Here is a 19828-nt window from a genome sequence, read left to right as displayed (position 1 = left end):
AAATCTGTCCTAGCGAGGCGAAAGGTTGCTTCTTGAGGAGAACCTTAGTGACAAAGAAGAGTGATAAAAAATTTGCCACAGTCATTTTTGGTTTTGCTTTTGTTGTTTTTCTGTTCCGTTCTATTTTGGTTTTGGTGCTAAACCAAAAAGGATTGGAGTTAGAATTTGAATTCAGTAAGTTATTTAGGTAATCTCTATATAAATTCTAGTGATGACTAATATAGGGAAGTTTTAAAAACAAGGATCTTGGAAAGACATTTGCAATAGGTCTTTACTAACCTAGGTATTTTAATTGCCCAGATTATATTTCACATTTAAGATATATGGTGGTTTGGTGTTTCATTTTTCAGTATATTAGTGATCTTTGCACTGAAATATTCTGAGGTAGCCAATTATAATTACTTTCATTCAGGCACTGAATATAAGAGGAAATATATAATCTTATTTGTATGTGGTAAGGAGGACTGTATGTGTGTGTGTGTGTGTGTGTGTGTGTGTGTGTGTGTGTTTTATAACACTTATTGGCAGTGATGGCATTTCGATTTCTTTGAGCTTGTTCACAGAAATATAAAGCTGATTATGGTTAGCCAAGAGAACATATTACAGATAAACATAAGGATTGTATCTTTTCTTTAAAAAAAAATAGGAGCAGATGTCTCAAGTGTTAGATGCCATGTTTGAAAAATTGGTCAAAGAAGGGGAGCATGTAATAGATCAAGGCGATGATGGTGACAACTTCTACGTGATCGATCGGTAAGTCTCGCGTAACTTCACTGATGCAATGTAATGAACCTCTCGTGTAAAATCTCAGCGGTTCTCCTAATGACTGGCAAATTAATATTTGATCGTTGCTGTTACCTCTTTATTCTTAGTACTACATAACAGGCACCAGAAACCTGCTGTGAATACATGTGGTGAAATCACCTTAGAGCACGGAAGAAGGCATAGTTTATAGAAGAACTGATGATACTGGTTTGTGAAATCTATAAATCCCAGTCATTTCCTGCGAGCTACCTCATTTATTAACTTCTGCTGGAGAGGACACCTGTTATAGTTAGGACGGAAGCAGAGCACGGCCTTGGGGGTGTCGAATCCTATAACTCAACCTCTGTTATGTTTTTTAAAAGGTTCTTTTTTTTTTTAATGAACTCTAAAGTAAAACACGCCCATGGTAGGAGAGAGTAGTTTATGCTCTTTCCAGAAATTGTTCTGCATTCTTGTGCATTAAAAGCATTATAAAGAAGTGATTTTAAAGCACTGTAGAGAAATTATTTTATTTCAGTGAGAAGGCATGTGTTCGTACTGAAAATGTAATTTCAGAAAACTTAAGTGGTGCTTTACTTGATCAGCGAACCATGTGCTTTAAGTGACAATTAGGTAAGAGCCCTACACTGTTAATGGCGGAGCAGTCTGAACTGAGTCTTTAGGTCTTCGCTTTTGGAAAGCGATGATAAAGTGTTTATGAGACCATTGGCATCCCCTGCCCTTCCCATTCCAGGTGCAACACAGGACTTCTCCCTGCCGGTTCATTGGGTTATATTTGTTGCTCTGAGTAGAGTTGTGTTCAACTCAGAACCTTGCAGAAAATCGCAGCCATGTGTCTGCACAGGCCTCGTTTCTTGACTTGGCCCTCCTACATCAGTGATCGAGCATGCTCTCCGCATCGAGGGTGCTCGCTGACTCCTCCATTCCCTCATCCCTAATGCCTCAGTGACCTGTAGAGCTGTTGGCAAGATGGTAGCCAGGGCTAGGGTGAGCTCTCCGATTTTAGAACAGACCCATTTATCCCATACGTAAATTAAAGTCTTGATCTTCGTGTCATTAACAGCCGTCATCAGTGAAACACCTCAGAAATTCCCTCAGCTTTTAAAGTGTATTTAACTGTAGGGGTATATGAGAAACCCAAATGTGGTTAAAAACTCCCTTACATTTCCCTTTTCGGTTAGCTCCTCATCACCCATTTGTCAGGTGAAAACTCCCAGCCACAGGGAAGTGACGGTAGTCAGTTAAAGTCAGCCAGCCCAGCATCCAGGTCTCTTGGCCACTGTTTGCGGTCTTTCCACGGCTTCACACTGCCTGACCCCTCATGTTATCAGGGAAGAAATCTATATGAAAAGGCAGTACAGATTATAGACTGACGTGATCGCAGGTGACTGATAGTTATTTTACTTCTCATCAGCACATTTGTTGTGTATTTTATTCTGTTCAAAGGAGGAAATGTAGAGAACGTGTTTAGTGCAAGTGTAGATAGTGCCAAGAGAAGAAGTAATCTGTACTTGAAAAACAGTCATGAGGGGCGCCTGGGTGGCGCAGTCGGTTGGGCGTCCGACTTCAGCCAGGTCACGATCTCGTGGTCTGTGAGTTCGAGCCCCGCGTCGGGCTCTGGGCTGATGGCTCAGAGCCTGGAGCCTGTTTCCGATTCTGTGTCTCCCTCTCTCTCTGCCCCTCCCCCGTTCATGCTCTGTCTCTCTCTGTCCCAAAAATAAATAAACGTTGAAAAAAAAAAATTAAAAAAGAAAAAGAAAAAGTCATGAAACAAATTTTAGAAGGTATCCTTGAAAAGCCATTCTGTCCATGAATATACAAGCCAGTTATTCTCTTATTAGTATCTTTGTCTAGTTTCTAACGTTTTTTTGTTTTTGCTTTTGTTGTATCCTTATCATTCATAATCCTTTTCTAATCTTCAAAGCTCTCTCTTTTTTGTTTTTGTTAAGGGTTTAACCAACACGATAAAGGCAAAGAACTTCTGCCAGCTGCCCTCCTGGTGTTTCGGCCAGCCTTGAAGCCATGTTCTCTGATAAAATACAGTGTGTGGAAAGACAGTCCTCCACAAGAAGAATGCAGTTATATAGAGAGAGGATCTGTCAAATATGTAGCACAGTGCCATGCAGACTGAGTGTTACTTGCCTAGAATAAGAACCCAAATAAAAGATAAGCACAGAATAAAAAGACCTACAGAAAGACCAGAATCAGATAGTCTGAATTTCTGCCACTTTTTGCTTTAGATTGGGGTGTCAGTCTACAATAAAGGGCCAAGTGATGTAAAGAGCTCTAGTAAATTTTTTAGGCTTTGTAGGCCATGTGGTCTCCGTCACAACTACTCAGCTCTGTTGTGGCAGTACATATCAGCGATCAGTAAGCCGTAAACAAACCCGTGCATCTGTGTTCCAGTAAAACTTGATTCATGAAAGCAGGCAGCCAGTCTGTGGGCCATGCCTTGCTGGCCCCCCCTTAGATTATAAAGGACCCTTGTAAGTGTTGTACAATGGTGCTGACCAAATTGTTAGAGCTGTATGTTTTTTTTTTTAAGTTATTTTCTTCTGGGCCGCATGGGTGGCTCAGTTGGTTGAGTGTCTGATTCTTGATTTCAGCTCAGGTCACGATCTCACGGTTTGTGAGTTCGAGCCCGGCGTCGGGCTCCATGCTGACAGTGCAGAGCCTGCTTGAGAGTTTCTCTCTGCCCACCACCCCCTGCCTGCCCCCCTCAAAATAAATCAACATTTTAAAAAAGAAAAGTATTTTCCTCTCATTTCAGAAGTAATACATGTTCATGTGGGAGACAGAACCTCTTTAATTAGGTAGTGAACATTCTAGAATCTTTCACTATTCTTAATGCTCAGAGATAAATACAGACAGCTTTGTTTCATATACATTCCTTCAGAAGGATGCCTACACATACACTATTTGGTTGTAGTCTTCTATTTTCATCATTTATTTTATTATTGTAAACTTTTATTGTTTAGTCTCTTTTTCCACCACAGACCCATGTATGGTCCTTACCCTCATCTAGGTGATGGTGTCTTCCTGCTTGTCTGGCACAGATGTTGTCTCTGGCACATACTGATGCCCTTTTATTCCTTGTCAACCAACAGAGGAGAAAGGGAAGCTGGAAATGGGATTTTTCTTGCACAGGGCTCTTCTCTGAAATTATGTTTGATAGTGATGAGATTTTGCTTGAATTATTTTTACCTCTTACTTTTCATATGTCCAACAGAGGAACGTTTGATATTTATGTGAAATGCGATGGTGTCGGAAGGTGTGTTGGTAACTACGACAATCGTGGGAGTTTCGGTGAACTGGCCTTAATGTACAATACGCCCAGAGCAGCTACGATCACTGCTACCTCTCCGGGTGCTCTGTGGGGTTTGGTGAGTGAAATATTTACGTGACCACGATGTTATTTGTCAATGTTGTTATGACGGAAGCCAGGCAGATGGAATTATTTTAGTTCTAATAGCTGGATTTCTTTGCCATCCTCATCAGCCATCAGGGTATTTGTTATATAGTGGATGCTGAACTGTTGGGTCTGTGCTGAGACTGTGCTGAGTTAAATCTTCACGTTCTTTCCCTGATCAAGTCAGGAGCGTAGCCTCCTGGCCCTGGGAAGGATACTCAGATCCAAAATGCTCTTAAAAACCAGCCACCCAGGCAAATACACAGAGCCTTCAGTGTTGTGTTCTCAGATAGCTTTCCATGGTGTTATATTATCTGTGCTTCCCAAAGTGTGCCCCCCCCCCCACCCAGTAGCATCTGTATCACTTGGGTACTTGCTAGAAATGCAAATTCTGGGGGGGGTCCCACTTACCAATTCGGGCCCACTGACTCAGAAGCTCTGGAGATGGGGCCCAGTGATCCATGCTTGAGCAAACCCACCATGTGACTCTGGTGCCTGAGAGCATTTGAGAATCCTCCATAAACAGATTCTCTTGGTGTGCTATAAATTGGTAACAACTTGGCATTGAAAAGCAGCTGGGTAGAGAGAGAGTACTTGATGTCAGTGCTTCTCACACACATGAGAATTACTTTGCAGGAGGCGGGGCACAGGGGGTTGTTAAGACAAATCCTTGCTGAGGCCCCACCATAGACTAATTTAATCAGACTCTGTAGAGTTGGGTCCTGGGCTTTTAAAATGAATTTGTTAATAGTGATATTTTTATAAGGCTTAAAAGTCAGTTTAAAGACACTTGGGTGAGGTGGGAAGGGAGGGTCTTTTCATACGTGGTATCAGGGTGCAGAGTAGCCAATTCTAGAAGACTGTTTAAGATGGTGCTTCTCAGACTCCAGTGTGCTTACCTGGGAACATAGTTAAAATGTAGATTCTGGTTCACTAGGTCTGGAATGAGGCCTGTGATTTTGTGTTACTCATAAGCTCCCAGGACACCCCAGTGCTGCTGTGCCCAGAACACACTATTTAAGTAGCGCTGATTTAAGGGCATGTTTGTGATACTTGTATTTTCTTTTTAAATTGTTGAAAACAGCCCACCCTGTAGTTTCAACACAGATATATTCGCTCAGGAATCCTTTTGTGGAAGGAAGAGAGGTTGAGAAATTGGAAGTCTGTTAGGATCTGGTTCCCAAGGACTATAGTTTTACAGAAGTAGCACATTACTCGGTGACGTCTCAGCATTTAACTGTGAAGCAAATTCAGCTGATAAAAATCTCTTGCTCAAAGAAACAATACATACTGTATTTCCTCTTATGAGAATCAGGCAATTATTGTTTACATAGTAAAGATGTGATGGATCTCATTTTCAGATGTACAAGAAAAATGGGAATTGTTTCACACAGGAGGAAACTCATTGTCATCTGAAGTGTTTCAGGGACTATTAAAGATTTGAACACCCAAAGCCAGCTAAGTAGAAACTCCTGACCAGACCAGGCTAGGTCCATAGGAAGTATTTGCCTGTCATCAGAATGGTGGGCTGAACCCACAGTCTGCTGTGAGCTGTTTCATTAAGGAAGGCACCAGTTAAAAATGTATTTATTCCAGGGGCACCTGGGAGGCTCTGTCGGTTAAGTGTCCTGGTGCACCTTAAACTACGTATGGAGGTCCAGCATTTCCCAGTGTGTGATACTCAGGCCATCAAGAAGGATCAAGCATTTTCAGAGATTTTTACTCATCTATAGATGTTATTAAAGTGGGCAGTTTGTGATGGTCACCTTTGGGTATGTGCATGACCACAGTGACTTTTTAAAGATTAGGATACGTCGGGCTCTGGGCTGATGGCTCAGAGCCTGGAGCCTGTTTCCGACTCTGTGACTCCCTCTCTCTCTGCCCCTCCTCCGTTCATGCTCTGTCTCTCTCTGTCCCAAAAATAAATAAACGTTGAAAAAAAAAATTTAAAAAAAAAAAGGGGCGCCTGGGTGGCGCAGTCGGTTAAGCGTCCGACTTCAGCCAGGTCACGATCTCGCGGTCCGTGAGTTCGAGCCCCGCGTCGGGCTCTGGGCTGATGGCTCAGAGCCTGGAGCCTGTTTCCGACTCTGTGACTCCCTCTCTCTCTGCCCCTCCTCCGTTCATGCTCTGTCTCTCTCTGTCCCAAAAATAAATAAACGTTGAAAAAAAAAAATTTAAAGATTAGGATAGTGAACATATCACTTAATGTTTCAAACCTGGTTTTTGAAGAGCAACTTATCAAACTAGCCCCTTTTCAGAGAAAGTCGAGTAGAAAAGATACTTTTCTTTTAAGGCCAACGGATTGGAGCTCTGCCATATATGTGCAGGTATAAAGATAAGCACATCCCAAGAGAAAAGTCCTTTGTGGACTCGTCTGACTTTGTAAATAGGACTCTTCGCCTTAGGGGATTAACTGATGTGCATGACCCTGCCCATGTTTCGGGAGGCCATGATTGATGTGGCTAGGGTGAAAACTTTTGAAGTGGGCATTTCTGGATTTTAATTATATGTCACGGTGGGTGTGAAGAGGTGGGCCACTAATAAAATTTTTCCCGAGATGTACACTACTTTGTGGTTCGTCTCTAAATCACTAAACTATTTCTAGTCTTCTCTGTTTTGCAATTAACTCTGTCCATTAAACAGTGTTGCAGTCGGTTCCCAAACTGATTATGTATCAGAATCACTTGGGGAGCTTTTATGAACTATAGATTATTGAGCCCTACATGCAGACACTGTTTGAGTCATTCAAGTCTGGGATCTGAGAAACCTTTGTTGTTGTTGTTGTTGTTGTTGTTGTTGTTGTTGTTAACGCTAGAGCTGATTCTCATGCAGACCCAAGCTTGGAAATTATTTTAGTAAATTTACTAATTACCTTGCAAATTTTTCTCTTTTAAAAAAAGTTATTAGGATTGCAGCTCCAAATTACAGCTCTTGTAAAATTGTAATAAACTAAATGGGGGAACAGGATGTTTGCTTTGCTTTCCTAGAGACTTGTGCCCTCCACACTTGCATTTTTTCCCATCCTACCAGTTCAATTAAATTCAGCCTTACTATGTCAGTGCAGTAATTTAATAATTAATGAACATAACTCCATTTTATTTTATATTAAAATGGTGTAATTGATTATCAGTGAATGACTAATTATGGGGACTCTTTACTATGAACTATTATGAATAATGTTTTGTAGAAATTTTTCAAAGTAGTTTGTAGGAAAACCATTTTTTGAGCTGTTTATCATCTTTGAAATTTTCCCTAGTTCCTTAATTGAGTTCTGTATCTTTGAGGTTAAGTAGTGTAAACAGAGGAACGTTTTAGGGCCCTGAGAATGATAAACACTGGCATTCAGCTCTGACAGTCAAGAAAGTCATAGTTTCTCTGTGCACATTTTTTTAAAAAAGAAAAACTCTGACACACTGTGGATATGACAACCTAGCATACATGATTTTTTAAGGTCTCATAGTTGCCTTATGATTAAAAAAATTTTGGGGGTGCCTGGATGGCTCAGTTGGTTAAGTGTCTGACTCTCATGATCACACAGGTCATGATCTCACAGTTTGTTGGTTTCAGGCCCGTGTCGGGCTCTGTGCTGACAGCTCAGAGCCTGGATCCTGCTTCAGATTCTGTGTCTCCCTCTCTCTCTGCCCCTCTTCCTGTCTCTCTCTCTCTCTCTCAAAAATAAACAAACATTAAAAAAAAATTTCTAATAGTGTTTTTCATGTATTTTTTTTTCTGCAGCCCACATCAAGAAACACATTAGGAAATCTCACAACCAGTGCATGTGTATGTGTGTCTTTGTGTATAACTGAAATAAATCCCTAAATAACACTTTACTAAAACATGTGCATGCTGAGATTTTCTATTCTTTATTTTTTATAAAAATGCTGGTCATGGATGAAGGGGGTCAAAAGGTACAAACTTCCAGTTATAAAATTCATACAACCTGGGATGTCCTGTACACCATGGCCACTGTAGTTCATAATACTGCATTGTATATTTGAAAGTTGCTAAGAGGGTAGATCTTAAAAGTTCTCTACTGGAAAAAAAGAATTTGTAACTATGTATGGTGATGAAAGTTAACTAGACTTACTGTGATCATTTCTCAATATATATGAATACCAATCATTGTATTGTACTCCCTAAACAAATTCAGTTTTATAGGTCACTTATACCTCAATTTAAAAAAATGCTGGTATGTTCCACTGAAACGATTTTGTGACACTCTTGGGCTGTCATCCACAGTAAAAGAACTTGTGCTATCCTGAACTCAGAGACACACAGTGGTGGCTTCTAGAGACGGGGTGGGGTGGGGGGGATGTTGGTCAAAGGGTACAGATTTGCAGTTACAAGGTGAATGAGTTCTGGGGATTGAATGAACAGCATGATAATTATGGTTAACAACATTGTATTGTTGCTAAGAGAAGTCTTAAATGTGCTCCTTACAAAAAAAGAAAAGGGTAATTATTATGTGAGGTGGTATTAACTAACTCTCTGTGGTAATCATTTCACAAGGTATATAAGTGTATCAAATCAACAAGTTATATACCTTAAACTTACGCAGTATTATAGATCGTTTGGATCTCAATAAAGCTTGGAGGAAAACCAAGATGGGCCTATTGCCTTTTTTTAAATGGTGCAATAGCGCCACCTTGTGGGTTGTCCCAATTACACGTTGACCAGATCTGTTCTGAATTAAAGGAAACTTATGTTTCCTTTAAAAAAATGAAAGTAGTATTTTATATGGGTGTATATTTTATGTTTGAAGAAATAAAAAATCTGCAAAGGATAATAATGGTAACCTTTTATTTCAAGGTCTTCAGTTATTGTTTGTTCCTTATAGGGAATAGAATGAAACTACCTCTTCAAACTTTTTTCCTAATAAAATCTGTCTCGTAACTGTATTTGTATCTGCTGTTCTGCCTTTAGGACAGGGTAACCTTCAGGAGAATAATTGTAAAAAATAATGCCAAAAAGAGAAAAATGTATGAAAGCTTTATCGAGTCACTGCCATTCCTTAAATCTTTGGAAGTAAGTATATGTATATGCTTTTGTTTTATTTTGCTTTAAAATGTTTGGAATATTTTGTTCCATAGAAAAGGTTCTTTGAATAAAAATGTATCCACATTTTTAGTTGAAAAAATTAAATTGTGGTGTTGGTATAACTTGGTATTTCTTTTACTACCTATGACTGCATTTGTTTTATTTTGCTTAGTTTTACAAGTAATAGACTTCTGTGAGTATCTATAACATATTTATATGTGGGTTTTATCTAAAAGCAGACCTAATAAGTATTTACCCAAAGAAAACAAAAATACTTATTCAAAGGGTTACATACATCCCAGTGTTTAAAGCAGCTTTATCTACAATAGCCAAATTATGGAAACAGCCCATGTGTCCATCCACTGATGAATGGATATAGAAGATGTGGGACATATACAATGGAATATTATTCAGCCACAAAAAAAGAATGAAATCTTGCCATTTGCAACGATGTGGATGGAGCTAGAGAGAGTATAATGCTAAGTGAAATAAATCAGAGAAAGACAAATAGCATATGATTTCTCTCATGTGGAATTTAAGAAACAAAACAAATGAGCAGTGGGGGGAAGTAAAGAGAGAGAGAAACCAAGAAACATACTCTTAACTATATAATTGAGAACAAGCAGATAGTTACCAGAGGGTGGGGGTATGGGTAAAAATAGGTGACAGGGGTTAAGGAGGACACTTGTGATGAGCACCGAGTGTTGTCTGGAAGTGTTGAGTCACTGTATTGTGCACCTGAAACAAATATTACGCTACATGTTAACTAACTGGAATTTCAATAAAAACTAAAAAAAATAAATAAAAGCAGACTGAAAATAATATATAAATGTAGGCAGTAGCACTAGTTGTGCCTTTACAGGGACAGCTTGTCAAAACGGTGTGTCCTCCCTGGCCTCTCCTTCCCAGTCAACTCTGCTGTTTACTCCTCCTTCCTCTTCACATTGGCATTCTAGGGTCTCTTCTGTTTTCCAGCTACACGTACGCGCTTAGTGAGCTTGTCGTATCCCCTGGCTGTAAATACTGCCTATATGTTGATGCCTCCTGAAATTGACATCACTAGGCAAGGTCCCTCCCTCAAATGGCCAATATATTTAACCTATGCCCTAAGGTGTCTAATAGATATCTCAAACCTAGTGCGTCCTCGACCTCCTCCCCCATGCCTTCCCCATCTTACTGCACCTTGGCCAGAAGCCTTGGGATTCATACTGACTCTTGTACTGAAATCTCCTTCGGCTGGGTTGTCAATACATGCCTGGTAGAGGTTCTGGCCGCATGACAGAATGCATATGAGGCAGCTGTTAATATGTAGCAGCATCTCTTTTAAATGAAAGGAGATCAGGGGCTGGAAATCCAAATGCCTTCAGATTTGGGCAAGTAACATAAAGGAGAAAACGAAGCCAGGATGGGATTTGGGTCAAGCTGGACGACAAGTGCTCCAGCTAAAGATCAGCAGCTAGTCTCCCACAGCTTGTAGCTGGTGCCATGTGCAAATGTGGGCCGGGTGTTGTGAGTCTCCTTCCTGATTTTTCAAGAGAAGCTGAAAATTAAGATTTTTATGAGAAATCTATTTTAAAATGCTGGCAGTTCATTAATCCAACACACACACACACACACACACACACACACACACACACACACTGCTGGGTTTATTTGGCTTAAAGGCTACCAGTTTTTAACTTCTGAAATAGGATTACCGAGATCATCTGTGTGATATTATCTTTTTTTTTTTTAAGGTTTCTGAACGCCTCAAAGTGGTAGATGTCATAGGCACCAAAGTATACAACGATGGAGAACAAATCATTGCTCAGGTATAGTCCTTTTTAGGTAATTCACCTTAGGGTTATATTCCGAAAGGTTCTTAACATGTGGCAGATCTTGACCAATTTTTCATATGTGTCTATAATTAGTATGCAGTGATGGATTAAATGATTATTAGTTCCACCAAATGACCTGTTAAAAGTGGTTTAATTTATAGCCATTAAGCTATCTGAATATTTTTATTTATATAATTAAGTCCCAATGAACATGTATTAAATCATCACATGGATTTCTGGATAATTTTATTATTTGTACGTGACATGAAATTCAAATATATCTAAACAATAAGATGTTGTTAATGATCAGAAAAAACAGGTGGGTATTCCTTGAGATAGTAAGGACCCAGTAGGTGCACCGGGAGTTATTGCAGAGTTTTGCACGATGAGTTCATGATGAGACCTCCTGGGGCTGCTCCCTGATAAAATTAATCAAGAAGGGAACACACTGCACCCTGTACTTTTTAGGTTTCCAGGCACTAAATGGGGGCCAACGTGCTGTTTAACCCCTAAAGCTTTTCTAAGATCCCAGTTGTAACCTTGGTTACAATAGAGCTGCGGAGAAGTAGGATTTATGAAAACAGTTGAAGTTCACAGACACAGCTACAGATCTTGTATTAACTCGTATTTCCTAGTTACAGTTTTGAAGTATTGAGTGAATGATTTAAACAGATTTTAAAAGATTCTGTAATATTTGTATCCAGATATTGATACCATATTATAATCTTTATCTAAAATACTGTCTTTTCTGGGGTGCCTGGCTGGCTCAGTCAGTAGAGCATGGGACTCTTGATCTCAGGGTCATGAATTTGGGCCCCACGTTGGGCACGGAGTCTACTTTAAAAAAATAAAAAATAAAGAATACTGTCTCTTGATATATCTGAAACAAGATTCAAGGTCTGTGAGACTTGAGTAAAGAATAATTTTTTAGAAGGAAAATAAGTAAATCGCTCTCTCTCTCCTATCACACATATGCATGTATACACAGATTAGTCAGGGATTGGAGAGAAGTGGAGTCAAATTAGAGAACAAGGCTAAGGTTCTACAGAAGTTGAAAAATAACAAAGTACAGAGCACTTTTGAAATGACTTTTTTAGCCTTTTATTTTGTAATAATTACAGATTTGTGGTAAGTTGCAAAAGTCAGAGAGGTCTCATGCCCTTCTGCCCCACTTTCTGACGGTGTGTCTTGCATCACTACAGTTCAATGTCACACCTAAGGAACTGACAGTGGTATGATCCATAGACCCTGTTTCACCACTTTTACATCATTTTGAGCACAGTTTTCTTTTCTTTTCTTTTTTCTTTTCTTTTCTTTTCTTTTCTTTTCTTTTCTTTTCTTTTCTTTTCTTTTCTTTTCTTTTCTTTTCTTTTTTATTTTAGAGAGAGTGCGCACAAGTTGGGGAGTGGCTCAGAGGGGGAGAGAGAGAGAGAGAGAGAGAGAGAGAGAGAGAGAGAGAGAATCCCAAGCAGGCCCAATGTGGGGCTCGATCCCACCCGAGATCATGAACCGAGCCGAAATCAAGAGTTGGAGGCTCAACCAACAGAACCACCCAGGTGCCCCTAGAGCACGTTTTTTTTAAAAAATGCCTAGGGGCACCTGGGTGGCTCCGTCAGTTGAGCGTCTGACTTCGGCTCAGGTCATGATCTCACGGTTTGTAGGTTCGAGCCCTGCGTTGGGTTCTGTGCTGACGGCTTGGGGCCTGGAGCCTGCTTTGGAGGCTGCTGTGTCTCCCTCTCTCTCTGCCCCTCCCTCGCTCACACTCTGTCTCTCAAAAAATGAATAAACGTTAAAAAAAATTAAAAAAAAAATGCCTGGCTGGCTCAGTCGGTAGAGTGTGCGATTCTTGATCTTGGGGGTTGTGAGTTCGAGTCCCATACTGAGTGTAGAGATTAGTTAAAAATAAAATGTTAAAAAAAAGTAACACAGTAGTCTATAGACCTATTTTTATTTAAAATACTTGAAAATTTAACATGAAGCTCTGATGAGAGATTATATATTATACTTAGGGTTTACTAAAGATCTTTGTAGATATTCGTTGTCTTTTAAGTATTTATAAAACATTTATGTCTATATTACATAAACCTAGACAAAAATGTGTAAGCTGATACTGTATTTCTTACATTTTATATACTAAGGAGTTTTGAAAAACCAAAGTTTCTCTAGAATCACTTTGAGAGGCTCAGAAAAGTCAGGATCTGTTATTTTCTGTATTACACTATTTAAATAGGAAGGCATCATCAGAAATCAACACCGAGTTCACTCAAAAACCAAAAGCAGGAAAAAGCAGGTGTGTAGTTAGAAATGGCAACACTTTCAGAAGCCTTTTTTAGGCCCCCCCGAGGTGGTGTGGAATGTGGCTAAAGACGACAGGGCCCACGTGGATTCCTGATGAGCCTGGGCCCTGATGAGCCCACGTGGATTCCTGATGAGCTTCCTGATGAGCCTGGTTGCTTTCTCCTCTTTGAGAGTTTCTCCCCTTTGGGCCACTGGTGCTAATTGCTTGTTATCAGAGGGTGATGCAGGGTGTGCATCTAAGCGCTTCTCCAGGAGCGGTAGGAGTGGCCGGCAGAGTGGGAGGTGCTACTAGGAAACGGTGCTGCCATTTCTTTCTCTCTCTCTCTTTTTTTTTTATGTTTATTTATTTATTTTGAGAGGGTGGGGGAGGGGCATAGAGGGAGGGAGAGAATCCCAAGCAGGATCCACATGGTCAGCACAGAGCCTCACAGGAGACTCGATCCCACAAACTGTGAGATTATGATCTGAGCCAGAACCAAGTCGGGCGCACGCTTAAGTGACTGAGCCACCCAGGCGCCCCCAGCGCTGCCATTTCTGACTGTGGACGTGGTCATCCAGGCTGGAGTTGGGGCCAAATTCTTACTTCAGTATTTGCCATGGTTTTTTTTTTTGTTTTGTTTTGTTTTGTTTTGTTTTTTGGCTAGTTTTAGCAAGAAAGGCTGTGGTAGGAAGTTTGTTAATTTTACAAATGAGCTCATTACTTGTGATTGTTGAGTGCAGCCTTTCAATTTAGACAGAGTCTGTTCCTATGGAGCTTCACTTGTCCGGCACAATCATCTTCACTTTTCGGGGCTTGAGAGGCAAGGGGATTGTTGTCACCCGAATTTGCATTTTCACCCTCGGTGCTTGTTTCCTTCTTACAGGGAGATCTGGCAGATTCTTTTTTCATTGTAGAATCTGGTGAAGTGAAAATCACTATGAAAAGGAAGGTAAGTGTTGGCAAGTCCCAAACACCCATGGGGAGCAAGGAACACCATAGGTTTCCTTTCTGATGCTTTAGACTAAGGTTAGCTCGGTTTTCATAAGCTGAGTCAAAGCGCATGCTCTTACTTCCCTTGTCAGGGCAAATCCGAGGTGGAAGAGAATGGCGCAGTAGAAATTGCTCGGTGTTCCCGGGGACAGTACTTTGGAGAACTTGCTCTGGTCACTAACAAACCCCGAGCAGCTTCGGCACACGCCATCGGGACCGTCAAATGTTTAGGTAGGAGTCACAGCACTGTACGTGCTCCTCCGGGTGGAAGCTGTTCGGTCTGCCTTTTATGTATTCGTGTTGCTGTACTGATGGTCTTACTGGGTTCACACGTTTCACAGTCCCCACTAGAGAGAACAAGGTAAGGACTCATTGCATTATGAAATCGATTTGTGGGAGGCCCTTGGTTTTTTTTTTTAATTAAAATATTAAAAAAAAATTTTTTGATGTTTATTTTTGAGAGAGAGAGAGAGTGTGTGGGGGAGGGATAGAGAGAGAGGAGACACAGAATCCGAAGCAGGCTCCAGGGGCCTCAAACCCACGAACCCTAAGATCGTGACCTGAGCTGAAGTTTGGTGCTGAGCCACACAGGCACCCCTAAAATATTCTTTTTAAAAAAATGGTTTAATTTTGAGAGAGAGAGAGCATGCACCCACGGGGTGGGGGAAATGGGGGAGAGGGAGGGGAGAGAGAATCCCAAGCAGGTTTCACACTGTCAACTCAGAGCCTGTTGGGGGGCTCGATCTCACAAACTGAGATCATGACCTGAGCCGAAGTCACGAGTCAGATGCTTAACTGACTGAGCCACCCAGGCACCCCACCCTTATTTTCTTCTTTAAAATTTTTCACATACCTATTTTCTCCTGTTTTCTTCTTTCATATAGGCGTGAAATGGCATCTTGTTTTAGTAAAGAATTCTGAGTATGGAGTTTTATGTCTAGTTTTTCAAATAAAGTTTGTGTTCCTCAAAAAAAAAGCCAGAGTAGTATTTTTATAGCATACATTAAGGTCTCTGGGCAAAGCTGGAAGCTCTTTGGGAGTACTTCCTCGTCCTGGTCCCAGGAAACCATGGTTTCAGGTTTGTCAGAATGCAGCAAAATCTCTGTTGTTCAACTTCTTATTTCCTAGCAGCAGAGATGCTGTCCTCAAATGGAAGACATCTATCTGTATCTGAGATCCATATATGAGAAAGCGCTTACTTTAATGGTGAAAAATGGAATTCAGAAGGAGTCCATGTAGTTGACATTTTAAGAAAAATTGATTCAACAGTAATTAGCCACTCTGTGTTCTTATTCACGGTTCAGTAGAATAAACTTGGCTTCAGTGTTCTTTTTTTTACGTTTATTTTGAGAGAGAGAGACAGAGACAGAGACAGAGTGTGAGTTGGGGGAGGGGCAGAGAGAGAGGGAGACACAGGATCTGAAGCAGGGTCCAGGCTCTGAGCTGTCAGCACAGAGCCCAACGCAGGGCTCGAACTTAACAAACCACGAGTTCATGACCTCAGCCGAAGTCAGATGCTTAACCGACTGAACCACCCAGGCACCCCAGCTTTAGTGTTCTTAAGATCTGAGGGTCCCTTCAGAATCAACTTCCTAGAGGAGCCCCTTTTTAAAGGGCTCAAGTGTTACACCTGGATGAAAAAGAAGGTAGTGAGAAACTGACAGGTAATTTTCCTGAGTATAGACATTAGTGAGAAAGAGTAAAGGTGAAGTGAAGTGAGTGAAATCCCATTATTTTTTTCCTATAACAGATTTATTCACATTAAGGAAAATTTGAGAAATACAGAGAAGGTAGGAAAATTCCTTACCACCACTACCAACCCCCAGTGATTTCCACATCCTCTTATAATTCCTCATCTTTTTTATTTGCATGGGTTTTCTGTTTTTAAAGTGTTGTAAACCGCTGTTTTTCATTTACTGTACCTTAGGCTCTTATTTTATTTCTCATTTTATCAAATTGTAACATTCTGTTAGGTAAACATCCACATTATGAGTTAATTGGTCTCCACTGGCGATTTTGGGGGTTTGGGCTCCATATTTTTTCGGTGGGGGGGAGCAGGTTTTGTGTCTGTGCGCACAGACTACTTTTCCATGTATAGGATTTTTCCTTAGAAATGGTTCTCGGGAGTAGCCTTTCTTTTTACGGAGTTCACTGTATTCTCCCAGCCCTCTTGACCTGTGCTGATGTACGTGCTACTGGCAGTGCAAGAGTGTCCACTCCCTCCGCTCTTGTGAACAATGTCCCTTGTACCTTTGCAAATTTGAAAGGCAAAAAAAAAAAAAAAAAGTTTTAATGAAAATTTGCACTTCTACAGTAGAGAGTGTGATCATAGTTTCTACGAGTATATTATAAATTGAGTTTTTAAAAATGCATGAGACAGACCAGGAAAGTGACATACAGCATATACTTACAAGTGGAGAAGAGCATTCTGGCTCCTGTTTTGAATTGGCTAGGCGATAGTATAAGAGAGTAAACATTACACAAGGTAACATCAGGTCTTTACAGCATAGCGTCGTAAGTAAGCCCCGAGAAGGAAGAACAGTAGAGGAAAGAAAGGCCTTGCCACCTTTGAGGAGAGTTCATGTTACTGAGGTGGTGAACTATTTTTTAGGGGGGCCTGGGTGGCTCAGTCGGTTAAGTGTCTGACTCTTAATTTCATCTCAGGTCAAGATCTCACAGTTTGTGAGTGTGAGCCCCACATCGGGCTCTGCACTGACAGCATGGAGCCTTTTGGGATTCTCGGTCTGCCTCTCTCTCTGCCCCTTGCTCTCACTCACTCTCTCAAAAATAAACTTTAAAAAACAACAACAACAGGTTTTTAGAATTACCAGGCTTTGCCATTATAGTCCCTTGTTTTTTTCTTACCCGAGACCAGGAGCCTCCCAGCAACCTAGCATTGCACAATCCCATTGTCAAGGGAACACTGGCTGTTTATTTTCTGAAGTGGAACATTTTTATCCTTGTGCCCTTTTCTTATATTTGATATTTATCTAAAAATACCATTGCAGCGTCACCTGGGTGGCTAAGTTGGTTAAGAGTCTGACTTTGACTTGGGTCATATCTTACAGTTCATGGGTTCAAGCCCTGCTGACAGCTCAGAGCCTGGAGCCTGCTTCGGATTCTGTGTCTTCCTCTCCCTCTGCCCTTCCCCTGCTCATGCTCCATCTCTCTCCCTCCCTCTTTCTCTCTCTCTCAAAATAAAACATTAAAAAAAATAAAAATAACCATTGCATTCCTGACACATGCAGAATGGGTATCCTAAATGACTTTGCAATTTTTCAGATTTGCAAAGAATGTTACATTTCTTTTTCTTCTCTCCTCTCCTTCTCTTAGCCATGGATGTGCAAGCATTTGAAAGGCTTTTGGGACCTTGCATGGAAATTATGAAAAGGAACATTGCCACTTACGAAGAACAATTAGTTGCCCTGTTTGGAACTAACATGGATATTGTTGAACCCACTGCATGAAGCAAAAGTATGGAACAAGACCTATAGTGACAAAATTACACAGTAGTGGTTAGTCCACTGAGAATGTGTTTGTGTAGATGCCAAGCATTTTCTGTGATTTCAGGTTTTTTCCTTTTTTTACATTTACAACGTATCAGTAAGCGGAGTAGTGATTTAATACTCTATAGGCTTTAACATCACTTTCTAAAGAATAGATCAAAACAATATTGACATACTGATGAAATGACTTTGTACTCCACAAAATTATGATCTCAGTGAGAGGTTTATTCAAATGATTGTAATATATTGAAAGTATCTGTGTGCAAGAAGATAATTGAAGGGTGTTACCATGGGCAACATGTGTTCATGTGGACTCCCTCGGATTGCTGTGTTAGTGACTCTGCCCATGTAAAAGGGAACTTGGCAGTGAACCATGCTCTGCAGCATGGCATCACATTCTTTTTACAACTCGCTATATATATAGTCAGTACAATTTTAATCATTTTTGTTTTCAAGTTTTTCTGGCTTGATAAGTTATGTGCTGGCCTTGGACTATGGCATAAAACATCATATGCAATTTTAAAACCTTTTATATTTTTGCAATAAAGTATGTTTTGACTTCTTTGGCCTAACGTCAGTAACCTACATGTTCCAGTGGTTTTAAGGACGGGCAATGTAGTCATTATGATAATAGGGAAGAGTCTTTTTTAGAGGAGAGATCATTAACACAGTTTCCTCATAAAACATATATCTACTTCCTTTTTTCATTGTATAGTTCTCTGTACTCTTAAAAAATTTGAGTTCGACATTTAATGTCACAGTTTTTTTTAATGCTATTTAAACTTGTCTTATAGAAGCTGAAGATACTACATATGCTAAGGGGGGGAAAAAACTGTCCTATACCAAAAATATTTTGGAGTCCTTATCTACACGCCCACAGGATATTTCTTGGTTCTTCACTAGGCATACATAACACAGTCCTCTGCAGACATCTCTTCCCTTGGGTTTCCTTTATGGTGGTAGAAATAAATTTTTATAAACCATACATAAAGATAAAAGGAATTTCTGCCCAGTCCAGATGTACCATTAGACCTTGCCATTTGCATTAACATAGACTCAAATGTGCAGGATGAACTCAGTTGTATAAATTTTCATTGATAATTGATATGCTTATTATTCTGCTATATAAGATGAATTAAATTCCACTCAACCAAAGCAGTATTATTCTTAACGTTATTTCTAGGCCCACGTGACCACAGTGTTTGGAGAGGTTAATTCTAACCAGTTGTTCACTTTTAAATGAGCAATTTCATTTTGGGGAAACAGGTTTTAAAAAAACATATACCTGGGTAAAAATATTCTGTGGCTGTTATAGTGTGGTGTTATTAGAGAATGTTTATGGTCTGAGTATAATGAAAATATGGCTAAAATAGGTTCATCGGGTCATGTATATGTAAACAATATGTAAAGTATAACTTCAACCCCATTTTAGAACACTGTTTAATGATTTTGCAAACCTTCATGTAGGAAGAGAGCTTACTACATGAAGATGACTTCTTTTCTACTTCAGATTTTATTTTAAAAGTCATGTCTGTTAGACAAGAAAAAAAAAAACCGCAAGGAACCCACCCAAATTCCTGGTTCATCATTCTGTATTCTTTATCCACTTTTTCAAGATACCTTGTTGCATAAGCTGATTGTTAATTGTTCATGGAATAGCAAACAAATGCCTGTTTAATAGAGAATTCTGACCAAGGCTGTAAATGCCAGTTACATTATTTTCAGTATTGTTGGTTATATTTAAATTTACCTTATAATAAAGCACACTTTTATAATAAAATGTTTTTAATGAATTTTTTTTTTTTGTTTTGTTTGTTTGTTTTTCGCTAATTTCTTTACTGGTACTTCCGTCGTGCATACTGCACTATGTGAAAGCCTGACTGAGATGTGGCCAATGGGAAAACCGCCCCCCTCTCCCCCCGCCCCGGGCGTAATGCAACCAGGAAACATGGCTCTTTATAGCAATAGGTTTTTCACAAATTTTAACTATCAGTCATATGCGATATAAACATATAAACAATTATGG

General features: G+C 40.0%; 1 protein-coding gene across 3 annotated transcripts in view; it reads left to right on the top strand.

Annotated features, from left to right (window-relative positions):
* The window catches only part of PRKAR2B (protein kinase cAMP-dependent type II regulatory subunit beta), a 103824-nt gene extending 84229 nt beyond the window's left edge, over positions 1–19595 (top strand). Inside the window, exons 5-11 of one of the 3 annotated variants that reach the window (XM_047094813.1) lie at positions 647–753; positions 3995–4148; positions 9098–9199; positions 10948–11022; positions 14190–14255; positions 14389–14527; positions 17630–19595. In XM_047094813.1, coding sequence (XP_046950769.1) covers positions 647–753; positions 3995–4148; positions 9098–9199; positions 10948–11022; positions 14190–14255; positions 14389–14527; positions 17630–17763 — 777 coding nt within the window. In that variant the 3' untranslated portion in view covers positions 17764–19595. Of the gene's footprint in view, positions 1–646; positions 754–3994; positions 4149–9097; positions 9200–10947; positions 11023–14189; positions 14256–14388; positions 14658–17629 lie in introns of all 3 variants that reach the window. The other 2 variants (XM_047094812.1, XM_047094814.1) reach the window with 2 other exon arrangements.
* The last annotated feature ends 233 nt before the right edge of the window (positions 19596–19828 follow it).

Source organism: Lynx rufus, unplaced genomic scaffold (assembly GCF_022079265.1).
Source record: "Lynx rufus isolate CCGP_SWC_20201006 ecotype Redwood Valley unplaced genomic scaffold, mLynRuf1.p SCAF_4, whole genome shotgun sequence".
NCBI classification, from domain to species: Eukaryota; Metazoa; Chordata; class Mammalia; order Carnivora; family Felidae; genus Lynx; species Lynx rufus.
Note: the sequence above shows the minus strand (reverse complement) of the source record. Positions and strands in the feature narration are given on the sequence as shown.